General features: G+C 40.8%; 4 protein-coding genes across 11 annotated transcripts; all 4 read left to right on the forward strand.

Moving 5' to 3' along the window:
- The first annotated feature begins 7 nt into the window (after positions 1–7).
- Positions 8–975, forward strand: acyp1 (acylphosphatase 1, erythrocyte (common) type). Its single transcript, XM_085143902.1, has 3 exons — positions 8–116; positions 277–364; positions 587–975. Exons 2-3 carry the CDS (start codon positions 284–286, stop codon positions 800–802), a joined length of 297 nt encoding a protein of 98 aa, XP_085000028.1. The 5' UTR covers positions 8–116; positions 277–283; the 3' UTR covers positions 803–975.
- Positions 976–1,146: 171 nt separating this feature from the next.
- Positions 1,147–10,175, forward strand: mlh3 (mutL homolog 3 (E. coli)). Of its 4 annotated transcripts, XM_085143846.1 has the most exons (13): positions 1,147–4,825; positions 4,912–5,007; positions 5,118–5,197; positions 5,330–5,434; positions 5,530–5,614; positions 5,704–5,772; positions 5,874–6,006; positions 6,664–6,823; positions 6,914–6,937; positions 7,051–7,129; positions 7,228–7,379; positions 7,483–7,556; positions 10,075–10,175. In XM_085143846.1, the coding sequence occupies exons 1-12, from the start codon at positions 2,332–2,334 to the stop codon at positions 7,552–7,554; spliced, it is 3,549 nt and encodes a 1,182-aa protein (XP_084999972.1). In that variant the 5' UTR covers positions 1,147–2,331; the 3' UTR covers positions 7,555–7,556; positions 10,075–10,175. The 4 variants fall into 4 exon arrangements, with proteins under 4 accessions (XP_084999972.1, XP_084999971.1, XP_084999974.1 ...); XM_085143845.1 differs by lacking the exon at positions 10,075–10,175 and having other exon boundaries at positions 7,483–8,171; XM_085143847.1 differs by lacking the exon at positions 10,075–10,175 and having other exon boundaries at positions 1,152–4,825; positions 5,898–6,006; positions 7,483–8,171.
- Positions 8,299–12,923, forward strand: fosaa (Fos proto-oncogene, AP-1 transcription factor subunit a). 2 transcript variants are annotated; one of them, XM_085143859.1, is made up of 4 exons: positions 8,299–10,175; positions 10,825–11,052; positions 11,381–11,488; positions 11,609–12,923. In XM_085143859.1, exons 1-4 carry the CDS (start codon positions 10,038–10,040, stop codon positions 12,275–12,277), a joined length of 1,143 nt encoding a protein of 380 aa, XP_084999985.1. In that variant the 5' UTR covers positions 8,299–10,037; the 3' UTR covers positions 12,278–12,923. The 2 variants fall into 2 exon arrangements, with proteins under 2 accessions (XP_084999985.1, XP_084999986.1); XM_085143860.1 differs by lacking the exon at positions 8,299–10,175 and adding an exon at positions 10,207–10,610.
- Positions 12,924–13,032: 109 nt separating this feature from the next.
- LOC146496504 (jun dimerization protein 2-like) lies at positions 13,033–16,941 on the forward strand. 4 transcript variants are annotated; one of them, XM_085143891.1, is made up of 4 exons: positions 13,033–13,423; positions 15,279–15,496; positions 16,257–16,361; positions 16,474–16,941. In XM_085143891.1, exons 1-4 carry the CDS (start codon positions 13,336–13,338, stop codon positions 16,657–16,659), a joined length of 597 nt encoding a protein of 198 aa, XP_085000017.1. In that variant the 5' UTR covers positions 13,033–13,335; the 3' UTR covers positions 16,660–16,941. The 4 variants fall into 4 exon arrangements, with proteins under 4 accessions (XP_085000017.1, XP_085000018.1, XP_085000019.1 ...); XM_085143892.1 differs by lacking the exon at positions 13,033–13,423 and adding an exon at positions 13,433–13,656; XM_085143893.1 differs by lacking the exon at positions 13,033–13,423 and adding an exon at positions 13,434–13,566.
- Positions 16,942–17,278: the final 337 nt, after the last annotated feature.

Below are 17,278 nucleotides of genomic sequence, written 5' to 3' on the forward strand. Positions count from 1 at the left end.
ATAATGCAATTAGGAACTCAAAGAAGAAGAGGAAGAAGAAGTGGCGTCTCGTATGTTTTGAATTTGGTGTAATTCGGAACTGGGTCGGTGTTTCACGGCTTCTGGATAAAATTCAGGTAAATTAAATGATAGCGAGTTTTTGCGCAGTAAAGTAGCAGTAATACTAAGCTAGGTGTGCTATGTATGATTTATGTTGACATAGTTTCAGTCACCTGTGATTACAAATCACCTTTAAGCATTAAAGGACTGCCTTTTTTTTTCTTCTTTTTTTTAAAGATCCGTTATGGCCGATGAAGACCTAATTTCAGTGGATTATGAGATTTTTGGCAGAGTGCAAGGTGTATTTTTTCGGAAATACACGCAGGTGAGTTTGACATTGTCCCTGTATTCCCATGATTACGTTTTTAGGGGGTGGGGGGGATATGTCTCATTAATGCTGAATATTACAACTACCATTTTAAATATTTCTAGTCGATATTTGTCCAATAGTGCCATTTTCTTACTATTATGACATCTCTTTTGCCCTCCACGATCTCAATAATAATAATAATAATAATCCCTTTTGGGTTTTTTTTTCTTCTTTCAGGCAGAAGGGAAGAAACTTGGCCTTGTTGGCTGGGTCCAAAACACACCAGCAGGAACAGTGCAAGGGCAGCTACAAGGCCCACGCAAAAAGGTGAAGGAAATGCAAGAATGGCTGAGATCCACTGGGAGCCCCAAGTCACACATAACCAAGGCAGAGTTCAAGAATGAGAAAGAAGTTGACAGCCTAGAACATTCATCTTTCAATGTAGTAAAATAACTGTGTCTTTAATATTAACTTATGCAGATGTTTTATTTATTTAGTCTTTTTTGTTTTTACTGGTTGGAATTTAACATTTAAACTGAATGGGAGGAAGAGGTGTACTGCATTCGTTTGATCTCCTAAATGTTCACAGAATATGTAACAACATTAATAAATGGGAACTTCCTTCATTGGGACTCACATTGTCTGATTTTATTGCAATAACAGCAGTAAAGGAATATTGAACTCAGTCAGCTTTAACATGCCTGGTTGTGAAGGACCTATACTCTGCATTTAAAGTGGTTAGCGGAGGTGGCTACACTGTTCAAATTTTTTTTTTTTTTTTTTTTAGAAACCTTTAACAAAATTATATTTGTTCTCATGGTCATGCAAACAGGCACATGTGTGTGCTTGCCTATTTTCAAAAGAAAGCTGTAATAATAACACCTTTTCAGGGTTCATCAGAAGTTCTTAAAGACTATTTACGCATAAGGTGACATAAAACTATTTTGCTAAATTATCAAGATACTGATACAAGCTCAGTTATTCCAAGGACAAACACCCTGATATTGTTCTGTCTTCTGGTTTAAGATAACAGGTAAACGCCACACATACCAATAAAGTCGGTAGGTCAGCAAATAATTTGACTTCATGTTGGTATGAAAGATACAGGTGTATCTGATGTGTCTGTGCAGACTTACTGGCACACTTGTACACAAACGGGGCATTTAAAGTTATTAATAAAACGTGTTTTTTCACTGTAACTTGATGAATTGAGACATGTTAGGATGATGTTGCAGACCTGGCCACTCTTGCTTGAGTTTTATCCATATCGAGGCATACAGTGGGCAAGCTAAGTGAGGGAGATGTGACTGAAATTGTTTTGTTGACTGCAGAAAGGAAAACTGACTGGGTGTATAAGCACATTGAACAGCACACTCCGTACAGGAGGTGGCGGTATGCAGTAAAAGCAGGCTAACTTACGAAAGAAGATGTCTGGTGAACATGGCACATTCAAGTCAGATCGAAATTTTCCAGTAAAGCTCCGAATTCCCAGCTACAAAGACGCAAGTGTAAACAATCGAAAGGGGTGACTATGACAAACTGTAAACATTAATATCAGCATTGTATATAGCTGAAGTCATTTAAACGAATTGATGAAACGATAGAAAAAAGGAAACTGATTATCATACGGATAGAAGTTTCCGAGTCGAGACGAACGCAGCAGTAAATTCAACCACACCAGAAGGTGGCAGTATTATAATATTAGCCAGTTTTAAGTGGTCATAGGCCTGTGTTTTTGTTTCACGTTGACTGTACACAACAGCTGAGGTATTTGAGGGCATGGTTTTATTATGCTAAATATTTTATCATATTTAATGAAATATAAAAGAGGGTTTTACTTCAAAATGTGTCGCTGTCAAAAAGTCCCCTTTGGAATTAGCTAGCATTAACTACTTAGCAACGGTTAACTAACTTCTTACTTTGCGGTCGCCGGTACAGGTGATAGACCATAGATACAAAGAGAACTGAATTTAATTCCCATTATGATTAAGTGTTTACCCAAAGAGGTTCAGGGGAAGCTTCGCTCCGGTGTCGCTATCCCCTCGCTTCAGCAGTGTGTGGAGGAGCTGATTTTAAACAGCATCGATGCCGGGGCGACCTGTGTGGGAGTCCGAATGGACATGGAGGCATTTAAAATTCAGGTGATCGATAACGGTGCTGGGATGAGCGCCGAGGACATGGACTGTGTTGGGAATAGATACCACACAAGTAAATGCACTTCTGTGGCGGACCTGGACAACCTCAGGTGGTATGGTTTCAGAGGGGAAGCCTTGGCGAGTTTAGTTTCTTTAGCCACACTTGTTGAAATCTCCTCCCGGACCAGATCATCTGTAAAAACACACGTTAAAATATTCAAAGAGGGGAAGGGCTTGGAGGTCTTTGAAGCAGAGGCTGCTCGACCCTCAGCGGGCACAACTGTCATCATTTGTAACTTCTTCCACAACATGCCTGTCCGAAGGAAGAGGGTTGATGCCGTCCTGGAGGGTGAGAGGATCAGGCACAGAGTGGAAGCTATTTCCCTGATGCACCCCTCTGTTTCCTTCACCCTGAAGAATGACTGCACAGGAGCCATGATGGTGCAGCTCCCGAAAGCAAGAAACACTTATCACAGATTTGTTCAGATACATAATCTCGGGCGAGCAGAGAAGCTGGGAGAAATCAGCCACACATACAAACAGTTTGAAGTGATGGGTTACATTGGCAGAGAGGGCCACTACAACAACAGCTTACAGTTCCTGTATGTGAATGAAAGACTGCTGTTGAAAACACGTATTCACAAGCTGCTGAATGTTCTCCTGCGCCGACTGACCAGTTCGAACCAGAAGAATGACAGTCCGGATGGGCAGTCTGTCATCAGAAGTCCGAAGCACAAGCGAAGCCAAGATCTGTATGGAGTGTATATCATCAATATTAAATGCTCTTACTCAGAGTATGACATTTCCCTCGAGCCTGCCAAAACTCTAATAGAGTTCAAAGACTGGGATGGCATGTTGCTCTGTGTTGAAGAAGCAGTGAAAGCTTTCCTGAGGAGGGAGAACTTGGTGGCTGTCATTACTCAAGACGACTTGGACTATGCATCTCCAAGAGTGTTTGGAACTGACAAAACAGAACCAGAAGAGAACGGTGACAAAGGTGGCCAAACAGCTACCAGTATTTCTACAATGGACTGTAGCGTTGGCACGAGACTGGCATCTGAATCTGTTCATCGTAATCACACAGGTGACAGTGTTTCTACAGATGGTGTTTGCCTGGAGGCTAGATCGGATAAAAGTGAACAACCAGGCCAGCAAAAGATAAGTACAAATGAGTTGCAAAATGTACACAGTGAAAAAGGTTTAAACAATGCGTGTAGCGATGAGCTGATGTCTGATCTGGCTACAGTGGAACCTTTATCTTATAAAATTAATAAAGAAGTGGAGCCCGCATATAGTGAAGCTGGGGAAGGTTCTAATATTTTGCATATTTCAAGAGAGCTACTTTTAAAAGAAGGAGATGACAGCTTCATTCAACAAGCCCAGCCTGCTTTAAACTACACTGAGAGAATAGTACCTGACTGTCAGGATACAAGCTGCCATGCGCAGACTTTAGTAAGTAAGAGAAAGGTCAGATTGTCTGATCAATATATTCAAGAGAGTCTGCAGACTCAGGACCTTTTGCAAAACAATAGGCCAGTATTTCAGGAGGAAAGTTTAACAGTAAAATCTGAAGAAAAAGCTTCTGTTGCGAAACGCAAAATCTCACTAGACACAAGGAGATCTTCTCAGAAACAATACAGAGACTCTTCCTCTGTTGTCCCCTCAAAGATTTCCAAGATAATTTCATGCCATAAATTGTCTGGATCTCTTGACAAGTTTCGACGAACATGTGTTAAATCTGGTGAACTCAAATCGCAGTTACCCAAGGCTCATTTGAAGAACGACACTCCTCAGACAGACCGCGTTGTTTTGAATACATCAATTTTCCAGGAAGTTCAACAAGAAGATGAGATGCAGGACAAAGATGAGGCAAAGAACAGCCTCCAAAGCCCGCCAGCTCTCTCTATTTTCACTAAGATAAAATCAGAATCAGCACAGAACCAAGGTAAAAAATCTTTGGCAGCTAAACTCCGTCATTTGAAACAACATGGGACAGATGATTCAGAGGTATCATTGGATTTTTCCAGAAACATCTCAAAGGATACTATCTGTGTCAGTACTGGAATTGACGGTAACCAAGATAGCAATGAGATTCCCTGTGACCCTGAGTTCAATGTGAGGCCAGCCTCAGGTTGCATTTTAAACCCTGAACTTGCTATGAATGAAGAGGATATCACATCGAGCGACTGGCTCCAACAGTACGACGCATCTGTCGGAAAGACGGTTTATGTGAACAGAGTGACCGGGCTCAGCAAATATGAGGACCCAGCTATGGAGGAAACTCAAGTGCGCTGCACGTCTGATGTCACCAATTTAGCAGTTAGTGTCATTTCTGAAATGGGTAAGTTAGCACACAAAATTGCACATATGCACATTAATACAGATCATTTGTTTACTGTTTTAATGCATGCCGTCATGTCCATGTAGGGATGGAATACAGGTGTTACCCATTTCAGGTGGATCTAGTGTTGCCATTCCTGCCTAAATCCAGACCAGAAAGGGTGATTAGATCAGGGCCTGATGGTAGGGGTACCTCACAGATTTATAAGCGTGTAGGCTGTAAGGTCATGACCTCAGATAATGTACAAAATGCAGTTGATAATTTGCAGCTTTTTATTATCTCGTCTTTACAGGTGATGTTGGTGAAAGCTCAAACTCACTTTTTTCATTGTACTCAAAATGGAATAATCCCGTGTTTGTCCGCCCTCCAATGGTAATGAAAACATATTTTTACTTTGTATTAACTCGATTTAATAATGACTCCAACTGATTGGCTCATAGCAAAACACAAAGACAGATTTCACTTCGGTGGTTTTGTTTTTGATACTACATCATCCCTCCACAGGTCGGTGTGGATATTTCCAGTGGACAAGCTGACGGACTGGCCGTAAAGATCCACAATGTCCTTTTTCCATACCGCTTCTCTAAGTCTATGATTCACTCCATGAAGGCAAATTAATCTCTCAGCTTTAACCACTTTTTATTAGCAGTTTTACAAATTTCAGTAAAACGCTGTCATAAAGCTGTGATGCAATTCTCCTATAGGTTATTCATCAGGTGGATAAAAAGTTTCTTGCATGCCTTATTAGTACTAAGGATGACGAGCTGGTGGAACACACTGAAACTAAAGGTGAAGTTAGAAACATTAAATCTTTGTCATTTATTGTTTTCATGAGACATGTTTATTTATTTATTTGTACATTTTCAATTACAAAACAGGAAACCTGTTGGTGCTGGTAGATCAACATGCTGCACATGAAAGAGTGCGACTTGAAAATTTAATTGCAGGTAAAAAAAAAAAGAAAAAAGAAGAAGAAGTGAACAGTAGTTTAGTTTTGTTATTGAAACACTGATAATGCTGTTAACGGGTCCTTATTGTAATTCTGCAGTCATAGCTGTTTGTGCTGTCACAGATTCATATGAAGATGACCCAGATGTCCCAGGAGAGAGATGCCTGTGTACTTCAACCATTTTGCCACCTCTTGGGATCAGTGTAACAGAAGAGGAGATAAGGCTGCTTAGGTATGGAAATCTATTGGGTGTATTGGGCAACAAGCAAAGAGGGAAAGCCTGCAAAGACAGAATACATATAGTAAATATCTTCAAACACCCCTCATTTCTTCATGTTTTGTTAGGAAAATGGGAAATAGGTGCAGTTGTTTATTGAAAACGTTCATGGAAATAGAGTATATGAGGCAAAAACAGAGTTTGTACAGTTCTGATAATATTTGGTGACCAGTTTTATCCTTAAGAATGGCCTGAAGTCTTTTAAGCAAGCTTTTCTTTCTTTAAGTAGTCTTCAGGAATGATTTTCCAGACTTATTGAAGGACATTCTTTGGATGTTGGCTGCCTTTTGTTCTGTTCTCTGTCAAGATGGTCCCACACTGCTTCAGTAATGTTGTAGTCCTCTAGGGAGGCCGGTCCATGAATGATAGTGTTCCAGCATGTTTTTTTCTATCCAGGCATGCTTTTACTGTATTGGCAGTGTGTTTGGAGTCATTGTCATTCTGAAAAACAAAGTGCCTAGAGATACTATTTAATAAATGGTCAAGTATACTACTTTGTTGTATTTTTTTGCACCACATGCTTAAGCTTTGTAGACTAGCAGTAGTACATAGAGTTTGTGTTCAGATGTTATTTAGTTAGTACTCATAGACTGTTCTTGTATTTTCCTACAGGTCCTGTCAGCCACATCTAAGGAGTTTGGGCCTGGAAGTTCATTTTTCACAGGCAGCAGATCTAAAAGTGTTTGTCGGGAAAGTGCCATTGTGTTTTATGGAAAAAGAGAGTAATGAGCTGAGGCGAGGAAGACCATCTGTTATAAAGCCAATTGCTGAGGTAAAACTGTTTACTGTTTCACTGTTTTTTGCTAAGTGAGGCTTTTACAAAGCTGTTCTCTGATATGTACTGCTTAATTTTATCTGACAGGAGTATCTTCGAGAGCAGATTGAGGTAAGCTAGATTTTTTTCTGTTTTCCTATGTACTAAAGTTCTGTGATGCACAATGGTATGTACTATTTGTTTTGGAGTAATATATTTGGTTTGTCTCTTTTTTCGTTCCCCAGCTACTCCGCTCAACAGGTAGAGTGAGAGGAACTTTGCCTCTCACTGTTCTGAAAGTGCTCGCCTCACTAGCATGCCACGGTAAAGATAAACAGCTTCTCTCAGGCCTTGAATATATTTTTTCTGTGATTCTGAGCCTCTTTATGCTTGTTATTTTTATACATGCTTGCATTGAACAGGTGCCATCAAATTCAACGACACCCTAAGTAGAGATGAATGCTACAGCTTGGTGGCATCCTTGTCTGCCTGCCAGCTGCCCTTCCAGTGTGCTCATGGCCGTCCATCTATTGTTCCCCTCGTAGACGTCCTTCATTTGGACAAAGACCACACGGTACCAGAACACATTCCACATTTGAACTCTGGACTAAAAGTCAGATTCAAGGAATTGTCCAGTGCAATATTGTGATGATGACTAAGTATTGTTGTCCTTGCAGGAAGTCCAGAAACCCAACCTCCGAAAGTTGAGAAGAATGTATAAAGCATGGAAGCTATATGGGAATACTTAAGGGTGTGTATTTTGTGTTTAAATGTGTTGTTTTGTTTCTTAAAAAAAAAAAAAAAAAAAAAAAGATTCATAACTTATTAAATGGTTCAGATATTCCTGTTTCTTTGCCCAAATTCTATGGCTCAAGCTTTTTTCTTGTAATCTAAAGCAACAGAAAGTCATAGTAAGATATATACAGCACTGTGAAAGCCTGTTTGCCTTTTTTGCATATTTATCACACTTAATGTTTCAGATCATCAAACTAATTTTAATATTAGATAAAGATAATCCAACTAAATATAAAATGCTGTTTTCAATTAATTATTTTATATGTTGAGGGGGGGAAAAGCTATCCAAACCTCCCTGGCCACATATAAAAAAGTAATTGCCTTGTTAAAAAGTCCCATTGACCTTAAACAGACCATTCACGAAAACCCTTCAATGTGGCTGAATTAAAACAGTTCTAAAAAGAAGAGTGGGCCAAATTTCCTCCACAGTGATGTGAAAGACTCTTTGCCAGTTATCACAAACACTTTGTTGTAATTCTTTCTGCCAAGGGTGACGCAACTACTTATTAGGATTAGAGGCCAATTACATTTTCACATAGGCCAAGAACAGTTGATAAACTTTTTTTTTAAACAGCATTTTCTATTTACTCTGGTTATCTTTCTTTGTTCTTAAAATTTATTTGATGATATGAAACATGCAAGTATGACAAATATGCAAAAACCCATGAAATCAAAAAGGGGGAAATACTTTTTCAGAGGACTGTAAGTATAACGTATGTAACATGATGTGAGTAACAGTAAGTTTTGTTAGCTGTAGTAGTTTGGATTTTATCGTGTGGTGCTCATAATGTTATAAATGTCAGTGCTATGAAAATCCTTCACATCTTTGCTTCCACATGCGCATCATGTTCAGTTTAACAACTTTATTCTGGGAGTTTTCAGTTCCCATAAACATTTTTTGCCTATTATGTTACTTCACAAAAAAAATTGCTGATAGCTCATTGAGATATAATTTATTTAAAATAATAGATATTACTATAAGAAATTCTTATAATTAATTAATTATTTTTGGCACAGACTCAACAAGGTGCTGGAAACATTCAAGATTGTTGACCATAGTGATATGATAACATTACACAGGTCATTTGAGTATGGGGACACGAGTGTCATGTTCAAGAAACCAGTTTGATATGATTTAAGCTTTGTGACATGGTGCATTAACGTGCTTGAATCAGCCACCAGGAGATGGTGCACTGTGGTCATAAAGGGATGATCATAATCAGTAACCGTACTCTGGTAGGCTGTGCCATTTAAATAATTCCCAGTTGGAGCAAAGGGAGTGAATTAATTGGAGCGCTATGTTTAATTAAATTAAAATGTATAGCAGCTTTTGGGTGTCTTTGCAGGCCTCCTCGCCTTGCAGCAGCACATTCTTGCAGACATGCTCTAGAGTTGGGCGGCAGAGAGACTTGAAGCGAGAGCGCTGTCGGGTACAGTAGGCGCACAGCATCGACGCAGCGCTGCTCCTTTGTTGTGATTGGAGTATTGAGCAGCTATGTTGCAGACCCCTTCTTCCCCCACAGTTCCGGGTCATGCCACGTGACTTGCCCGCCCCCACATGTCCCTCCCAAGTAAACAATTCAGCATCATTTCATTATGTCTGCGAACAATCCCTGATTCTTATCTTCGGTGGGAAAAAAGCCTGAGCTCGACAACAGATGCCTGTCACACAGCTAAAACCTCCCAGCATAGTCCGCATTTTATCAATGTGAAATGGCGAATGGAGATGAGATGAGGTTTTGGATTCGGATAAATTATGGAGCTAAATATAAATGCTAAGCTGCAGTGTGTATTTTAAAATGGTCGAGCAAAACGTGTTCACTTGACCTTGGAATCAAATGAGGTTTTATTGAAGAGGAGCCGTGTCCACCACGGCTCTATTTAACCTTTGACTAAATTGATACAGCACGACGTTAAGTTTATCGCCCAGGAAATGGTTACATAGGCATATTTATAAATAGACTCGCGTTTTTCATCCCATATTGCATTAATAAGAGGCCGATAGCCATTTTTGTGAATGAGAGAGAGAGAGGGGGGGGGGGGGGGCTGGTTATCTTGCGGTGTCTAACTGGTGTAAACACAAACAAACCAAAGGGGATAAAGTGTTAGATATCGCTCATGGAGTGCATATAATGGTGGATAAACGTCAACAGGATGGCCTTTTACTCCAAAATATGCCTATGTGGCTGTCAGTCTGACCCCCCCTCCGCGGATGGTACAGTCTTGGTTCATTCATAAAATTCTAGCAGAGCATAAAAGGAGGGGCTTGCATTCTAGTCGTCCAGTTACCAGGTAGACTATACCTGGAGAAAAGACCCGAGCTGCTCTTCCCCAGCGGAAGGCCACAGTCATATTTGTCATTAATCAGGACTCGTGTGTGTGCGTGTGTGTGATTTTGCTTTTCTTTCTTTCTTTTTTCTTTTTTTTTCTCCTCGTGATGTATCAAAACAACCTGACGCCTGACATGGATTCAGTCTCCCCCACCTGCCGGGCAGAGTCTCCTGTCGGGACACTCTGCCAGAAGACGCCAGAGGAGGCGAGCTCTCCAGCGTCCTCCACAGAGAGCAATGCAAAGGTATGAATGGCTTTGTTGATCATTTATTTAACACGCTACCCAAGAGGCACCCCGTTTAAAACAGATTAAAGATCACCATTTTCTCTACCTCTCTCTCTTTTCTTTTTTAAAGTGAGCCACCGACTGGATGCTCAAATGCTTTCATCTCTGAGGGAGGGGGAGGGGAACTGATTGATAAGATTTAAATTAACTGGATGCGGTTAATTTTAAAGCATCATATTTATATATACATATATGCCTATAAGACGTGAGACATCGGAAATCTGTGCATGTGGAAATGTGACAAAATAGCCCTGTAGGTCGGTTGTTATGATTCCGACGTCCTGGGACCAAAATGCAAGCGTGTCGATGCAGCGGTTCATTGAGAAAAATAAATCCATTCAGGAGACTCCACAGCATCTCTGCGTCAGTGTTGACGTCAGAAACAATGATAAAGTCAAATATTGATCTGGGAGAAGGCTATTTCTGGTCGGGTATATTTCAAGAAGAGACACCACATGCAGGGTATCCTCTGTTTTAGACTATAAACAAATGATTAAGAGGCTTTTATTGATTTTCAGCATCACAATCAGAGACACGTGAAACCTCTGGTATAAATGAATAAATGTAACTGTAGTCCTCATTATCAGTACTATCTCTGCTTTTTCAGGAGGTCTGCCAAGACATGAGCACTGAAGACACTCCATTTGTTCCAACGGTTACAGCAATTTCCTCTACCCCAGATTTCCAGTGGATGGTCCAGCCTACGATTATTACATCTGTCTCCCCGTCTCTGGGTAGCAAGCAAGCCAATGAACCGCGAAGCTCTCACCAGGCAACACCCAAAGCGGGCGGGAGTAAGGGAAAAAATGCTGCCAGAAAGGGGAAAACAGAGCAGGTAGGTTAGCTCCGATGAAGTCTACCTGCTATTGGACAGAACAGTAAATAGTGTCAATTTGCATATGCCAATCTGAATTTCTTGTGTGCAGCCGAGCTATTGTGCATGCTCCTCTGGTGCCGTGTGCGGGCTGTGTGCCTTCCTTAGGCAGTCAATTTATATTCAGGTCACAGCAAGTCTGCAACAATAGTCTATTTTTAGACGCATTGCAGTGAAACATGCTTTTGCCACTCTTCAGAGGGCGAACTGGGAGCGGGTGTTGTGGATTAGGGGAAGAAATGGCTGGATTCTTCGTGGTAATGACTGAATTATTTCCCTTACATCCCAGCTGTCTCCTGAGGAGGAGGAGAAGAAGAGGATAAGAAGGGAGAGGAATAAAATGGCTGCAGCAAAGTGTCGCAACAGAAGGAGGGAGCTCACAGATACACTGCAAGCTGTAAGTAAACAGTGATTAATTTGCTCAGCTGTCATTTACACCTACTGCGGTGTGTTTTGCTTTTTGTTTGTTTGTTTGATTTTCCACATGGATGATTTTTTGGTGTCGATCTGTTTAAAGGAGACAGACAAGCTGGAGGAGGAAAAGGCTGCCCTGGAGACCGAAATAGCCAACCTAATCAAAGAGAAAGAACGGCTCGAATTTATTCTTGCTACACATAAGCCGGTGTGCCAGGTGTCAGAAGAGCTTGAATCCATTTTCCAAGAGTCCACAGGGTCTCCAGGCCTACCGCCCAGTCCAGACGAGGACAGGCTTCCAGAGGATGGCACGCAAGAAGCTCCATCACTCCAAGACATGGACGACCCCAGTGATCCGTCCACAGCCATCTCTGGGAACTCGAATATTTTGCTGTGTGCAAGTGCTGAAATCAACATCTGTGATCTCGAGCCCTCCCTGGACCTTAAGGAGGGGCTACTGGACAATATTTTACCCACACTGGAGGAGAAGACTCCCATGGAGACAGCTCGATCCGTGCCAGACATAGATCTGAGTAGTTCTCTCGGGGTCTCGGACTGGGAGACTCTGTATAAGTCGGTTTCCAGCGACCTGGAGCCTCTCAGCACTCCCGTGGTCACCTCCACCCCTACCTGCAGCAGCTACCTGTCTGTGTTCACATTTGCGTGCCCTGAGCTGGACTCTCTCACAGAGGGACTAGACAGCCATAAAGGCGGAGGAAGCAAGGGCGATTCTGTCGACATCCTCAACTCTCCGACTCTCCTAGCCTTATAAAATGCAAAGAGGCGCTGATCTGTTTGATCTCTTTCTGGTCTCTCTGTTTGCAGGTTCCCGACGTTGAAATGATATGAACAACGTATGCTGTAATGCTTCAAGGAACACATTCATGAAAAGTCTTGTACATGACTAAGCAAACATATAAACTGTCTTCAGATACATAGTCAACAGAGTGATGTAGCTAAAAGCATGGCTTTTAATTTAACCGAAAGGACTGAAGTAAGTTTTGATTTTAAACGCATGCTGAAAAATTCCAAATAATTTTCAAAGCTCATATCTGATCTGTTACTAGATCTAAGCTGTAACGTGGAATTTAATGTAACAGTATGGTTTTGTGTTTTTTGGTGTCAGTAGTGTACTGATTGATGTAAATGTATTTACATATCCATCTAAGTACCTGCGTACCTCATCAAGTGTGGTTTGACCTCATTGTTAAAATGTTGAAAGTTTTCCATGAAAACATTCAGTGCTATATACTATTATATATATATAGATATATATATATATCTTATCAAGATGTAACTTATGATTTATTTTTTTACCTTTCAGACTTTGACTTATTTGTTTAAATTAAAAAAGTAAAATGGGCATATATTGCTTAACTATGCTGCTGAATAACTACAATAAATCTGCGTTCACAGTGGTGCTCGGTGCTGATCAGTTTGTGGACTTTGAATTATGAGGGGGTTTTTCCTCCAAAGAAACTTAAAGTGAAATTCCTTTAAAAGATTTCAAATACAAATATATTTTTATTTGTAGTACCCTTTAGATATTCGCTGCTGAAGAAGAGGAGGTGGGAGTTCACTGTAGATCAGTGGCCGTACTGCTTTTCCAGCGCAGGCCTGCATCTGAGTCGTATTATTGTGGTTGCAGCGGCAGCAGCAGTATGCAGCCTCCCTGTTTCTTTATGGGAGGAGCGGTGCGACTTCCCCACTTCTGCCCCCACTATGTAGGCTACTTTTTTTTCTAACATCCCTGCTTACGTTTGGCTGGCATAGCCTAATTTCCGCATTCCCAAATCCTCCCAGATTGGGATCACGTTTAAAATCGGGCTGATGCAACGATTTCCACTTTTTAAAATATACTCTCGACCCTCGGCTGACCAGAAGAAAGGACATTTGTTGCACCTGGGATCAAAGTCAGGTCGGTATACAAAACTTCAGAAGTCGAGAGCTGCATATTTAATTTATTTATTTATTTATTTATTTTTGGTACATGCTGAATAGCTTATTGGCGCGCCACACATAGGTCATAACGAGCATAGTTTGCGAAGAGGCAGCGGGCAGGTCTGATGTTTTCGATTATACGATCGATGCATTGTCTGAATTTCTCTGTTAAAGCAAACCTGACAGCTTTAGTGATCGTGCTGCAGAAAGGTCATTTTCTTTTGTTTGCATGCTCCTTTTTCATGAATCACGGCGTGCACAATTCAGAACAAAATGTTCTTGTTTTGTCTAGTCCGCCGTTTACATTAGTGCCTCGCACTGATTCTCAAAATACGGGTTATCCGAGCGGCTGTGGACGGAAAGCTGTAACATTTTATCACTGCAGGTCTCTGATGGAAGCACAAAGTTACGTAAGATGGGCTTAATGCCGCACCATAGAAAAAAAAACTTCCGCTTTCAAGTTGACCAATTCAGCATGCTACACCACTATATAACTGGTCAAGCGATTACTACACATTATTAAACAGCTCTAAATGTGCTTTCATGCATAGCCTGGGGGTTTCAGCATTGTAAACAAATAGTCTGGTGATAATACACCATGATCAAGCGAGTTGTTTCTATGGGACATTCAGGATTAGCCATTAATAAAGTGACTATTAGTAGAGAAAGTTTAAAACCACCCTGCATCAACATTCAGATGGCAGTCACTGGCTCATAATGTGTGTTTGGGGTTTTATTTTGAGGATAAAATGATAAGCAAAAGTTACATTTGGCTTTAAGTGTTTTTGCTTTCATTTCAAGCTAAACTGCTCACACATTATTTCTCCGTTTTTATCATGGCTGTTATGCTTTAATTGCAAGCAGAGTGTTATGTTGTTTATGGCCTCTCTACTTCCTCTTGGTCTTTATGACCTGTACTTTGAGGAAGTTGCAAAACTAAAAGTTATTTCCATGTGAGATTATTATGTAGCCTGTGAGTTCATGTTCTGAGGAGAGCCACTGAGACTTGACCCTCCTCTTTTATAAACATTAGTCTACACAAAGAACACCAAGCCAGATTGCTGTTTCTTGTGGTTATATATTTTAATTATAATTTGCCTTGGTTGTTTCTGTAATGTGGGATAAAGGTACATCAGACAGAAGTTTTTTGGGGGGATTTCATGTGACTTGGACATCCGCTGAGCTGCTGTAGTAACTTCCTGCATGTTGGGTGGCTCTCACTGTCTTTGTATATGCTGAAGTGTCCCTGTCTACATATTTGCCTGTGCAAAACTGTGGTAATGTGTTCAAACAGTGTCGCATTAACTTTGTTTTTCAGCTAAAGAAAGCAAACTATTTTCTTAAACGTTACTGCATTATGCTATATTTTGGCTGCATAATTTCACGTCTTTATCCTCAATTTTGGCTCTCCCCCCTCGATATGTCTCATATTCAGGAAATCACAGTCACCCTGTAACTATTTCTTGGCAACTGCTACCTTTAGCGCCCCTTGGAATAAAGTAGAATTTGTTTGAGTCTAGTCTTGTGTTGTTCACCTCTCTTTTTGGCCCTGTAGCATTAGATGATGTACGTTCTTGCCATGATCCCTGAAGTTTTAGAATTTTTTTTTTTTTTAGAAAATATTGCAAAATTGAATAAAAACAACATCAGTCCACCTCTTGCAAATGATTCATTGAAGTTCTCTAACAGATGGTACATAATGCACTTATATTTGTTATCAACTCATAAATGTAAAGCATTCCTGTAATGTATTCAGTTTTTTATGTGTTTTCCTTAATCTGACTTGGTTTGTTGTCTGAGTATATCTCCCGTTTTCTCCCTCTCCCGCCTAGCTGTGGTCACGACCGAGTCTGACACGATGCCAGGACAAATCCCAGATCCCTCTGTCACAGCAGGCTCCCTGCCCAGCCTGGGCCCACTGGCTGGGATCACAGCCACCACGCTGACTGACAAGCTCAAATTTGGCGACCTCCAGGAGTTTGGGACAATGCTGTCACCTCTGCATTTCCTGGATAGTCTGGGGAAGAGGCCTCTAATAATCAAAACTGAGGTATAGGACACACTAAGCAGTTGATAACCGTTATCCTTTAAACTAAGGCTACGTTTTAAGTTTTTACTCAGCTTACATGTTCTTTTTAAAAGGTCATTTCTAAAAAGTGGCTCCAAGGTGTGTTTTTAATGTATCTGCTGTTAAAAAAAAAGGCATGGAAATTTTCTGCTAGCTGTGTTTAAAATCTTGCTTCTGTATCCTAAAGAAATGTGTTTGCTGTTTATATTTTATTCAACAGGACCATCTAGTGGACACAAAGGGACATGTAGCTTATAGAGCAGGTAGATTAGTAATAGTGGCAGAAGTACAGGTAGTTTTTTTTAATGCTGTCCCAAAGTAGTGTTTACAAATAGAGTTAAAAAAAAAAAAAAGCACCCTACATATATAAGCTTTATATATGTAGGGTGTGAGCTTTGACTTCTCCTGCCTTAAAAAAAACATGTCGGGTTCATCAATTACCTGGCGTTCAAGGATGCTTAGGCATGCCAGACTGTGCCAGATCAAAAATGCTTTTTTTTATGCATACCATGACTGAAACAGAAGGACTTGCACGCTAATGTAGAGGGAAAAACAAACCAAAAGGTCTTTAGTTTGGGGAACTGTCACTTTGACTTGTTTACAGTGATAGCAAAGAAGAGCCCAGTAGGTTAAATACTAATATTAACATTCCCATCCTTACTCTGTTCATGGACTGCCTGCTATTGTATGGCAGATTAATTGTGCCTGAAGATGTGTTTAAAACTCTTGTGCCTGTCTCTAGAGAGACGAGGAGGAAGAGAGGAGAAAAAGAAGGCGGGAGAAAAACAAAGTGGCTGCAGCTCGCTGTCGAAACAAAAAGAAGGAGAGGACAGATTATCTACAAAAGGTGAGGCACATCTAAGGAGCCTCCTTTGCATGATTGCACACTCTCACATACTCAACTTGTGTCTCACTCTTTCCACAATTATCACTTTGTCTTCCTTCCAATCCCATGGCAGGAGTCGGAAAGGCTAGAGATGTTAAATTCCGACCTTAAAGCCCAGATCGAGGAGCTGAAGCTTGAACGACAGCAGCTGATCCTCATGCTCAACCGCCACCGCCCCACGTGTATTGTCAGGACAGACAGTGTCAAAACTCCGGAGGGTGAGGTGAGCCCCCTGCTGCAGCAGCTGGAGGCCAAGTGAAGGTTGTAGTGCAAGTTCCTACAGTTTACGATTGGGAAGAAGCAGCAAACTAGCAGCACTTACGTTTGGGGCCTCGGTCGTGGAGGAGAACCAGCCACTGAGCGCTACGCCACAAAATGTGGATCCACTGTGCTTAGACACTGTTTTGGCAGTTAAATCAATCTTCTTTCATAGTCTTTTTTTGTTTTTGTTTTTTTAATTGTTCCTTCTTGCTTTTTCATTTATTCTTCATTCTCGTCTTCACAGGTCCAGCCACAATTAGTGTGAAAGTAAAGAATAAAACACAGCACAACTTTTGGTAGAATTACAAGCCACACACGAGGCATTACTTTGATATATTTCCAGTAATTACACCTGTGTTTTAATGCCTTTTGGGGTTTTTTGTAGTTAACCCTAAAACAGAACTGCATTCGATCAGTCAGCTGCACAGATGATTATTTGTTGCTGTGTGGGATGAAACTAAGTCACTGTTTCCATGCAGGGCAGAGGCGATACCCCAAAGAGACAGTGTTTGTAAGTTATCAGGCTACAAATAGACATCTTTGCAGCATGATGTGACCTTGACTGTCCTTCAATTGTTAAAATACATCCAGGGAATTGTAGAAATATCATTGAAATC

Source organism: Neolamprologus multifasciatus, chromosome 19 (assembly GCF_963576455.1).
Source record: "Neolamprologus multifasciatus chromosome 19, fNeoMul1.2, whole genome shotgun sequence".
NCBI lineage: Eukaryota > Metazoa > Chordata > Actinopteri > Cichliformes > Cichlidae > Neolamprologus > Neolamprologus multifasciatus.

Coding starts and splice junctions, on each gene's coding strand:
- fosaa (XM_085143859.1), top strand. CDS start 10,038: ATGTATCAAAACAACCTGACGCCTGACATGGATTCAGTCTCCCCCACC. Junction 10,176..10,824: donor CCACAGAGAGCAATGCAAAG/GTATGAATGGCT, acceptor CTGCTTTTTCAG/GAGGTCTGCCAAGACATGAG. Junction 11,489..11,608: donor TCACAGATACACTGCAAGCT/GTAAGTAAACAG, acceptor ATCTGTTTAAAG/GAGACAGACAAGCTGGAGGA.
- mlh3 (XM_085143846.1), top strand. CDS start 2,332: ATGATTAAGTGTTTACCCAAAGAGGTTCAGGGGAAGCTTCGCTCCGGT. Junction 6,824..6,913: donor TTATAAAGCCAATTGCTGAG/GTAAAACTGTTT, acceptor TTTATCTGACAG/GAGTATCTTCGAGAGCAGAT. Junction 7,380..7,482: donor ATTTGGACAAAGACCACACG/GTACCAGAACAC, acceptor TTGTCCTTGCAG/GAAGTCCAGAAACCCAACCT.
- LOC146496504 (XM_085143891.1), top strand. CDS start 13,336: ATGCAACGATTTCCACTTTTTAAAATATACTCTCGACCCTCGGCTGAC. Junction 13,424..15,278: donor GCACCTGGGATCAAAGTCAG/GTCGGTATACAA, acceptor TCTCCCGCCTAG/CTGTGGTCACGACCGAGTCT. Junction 16,362..16,473: donor GGACAGATTATCTACAAAAG/GTGAGGCACATC, acceptor ATCCCATGGCAG/GAGTCGGAAAGGCTAGAGAT.
- acyp1 (XM_085143902.1), top strand. CDS start 284: ATGGCCGATGAAGACCTAATTTCAGTGGATTATGAGATTTTTGGCAGA. Junction 365..586: donor TTTTTCGGAAATACACGCAG/GTGAGTTTGACA, acceptor TTCTTCTTTCAG/GCAGAAGGGAAGAAACTTGG.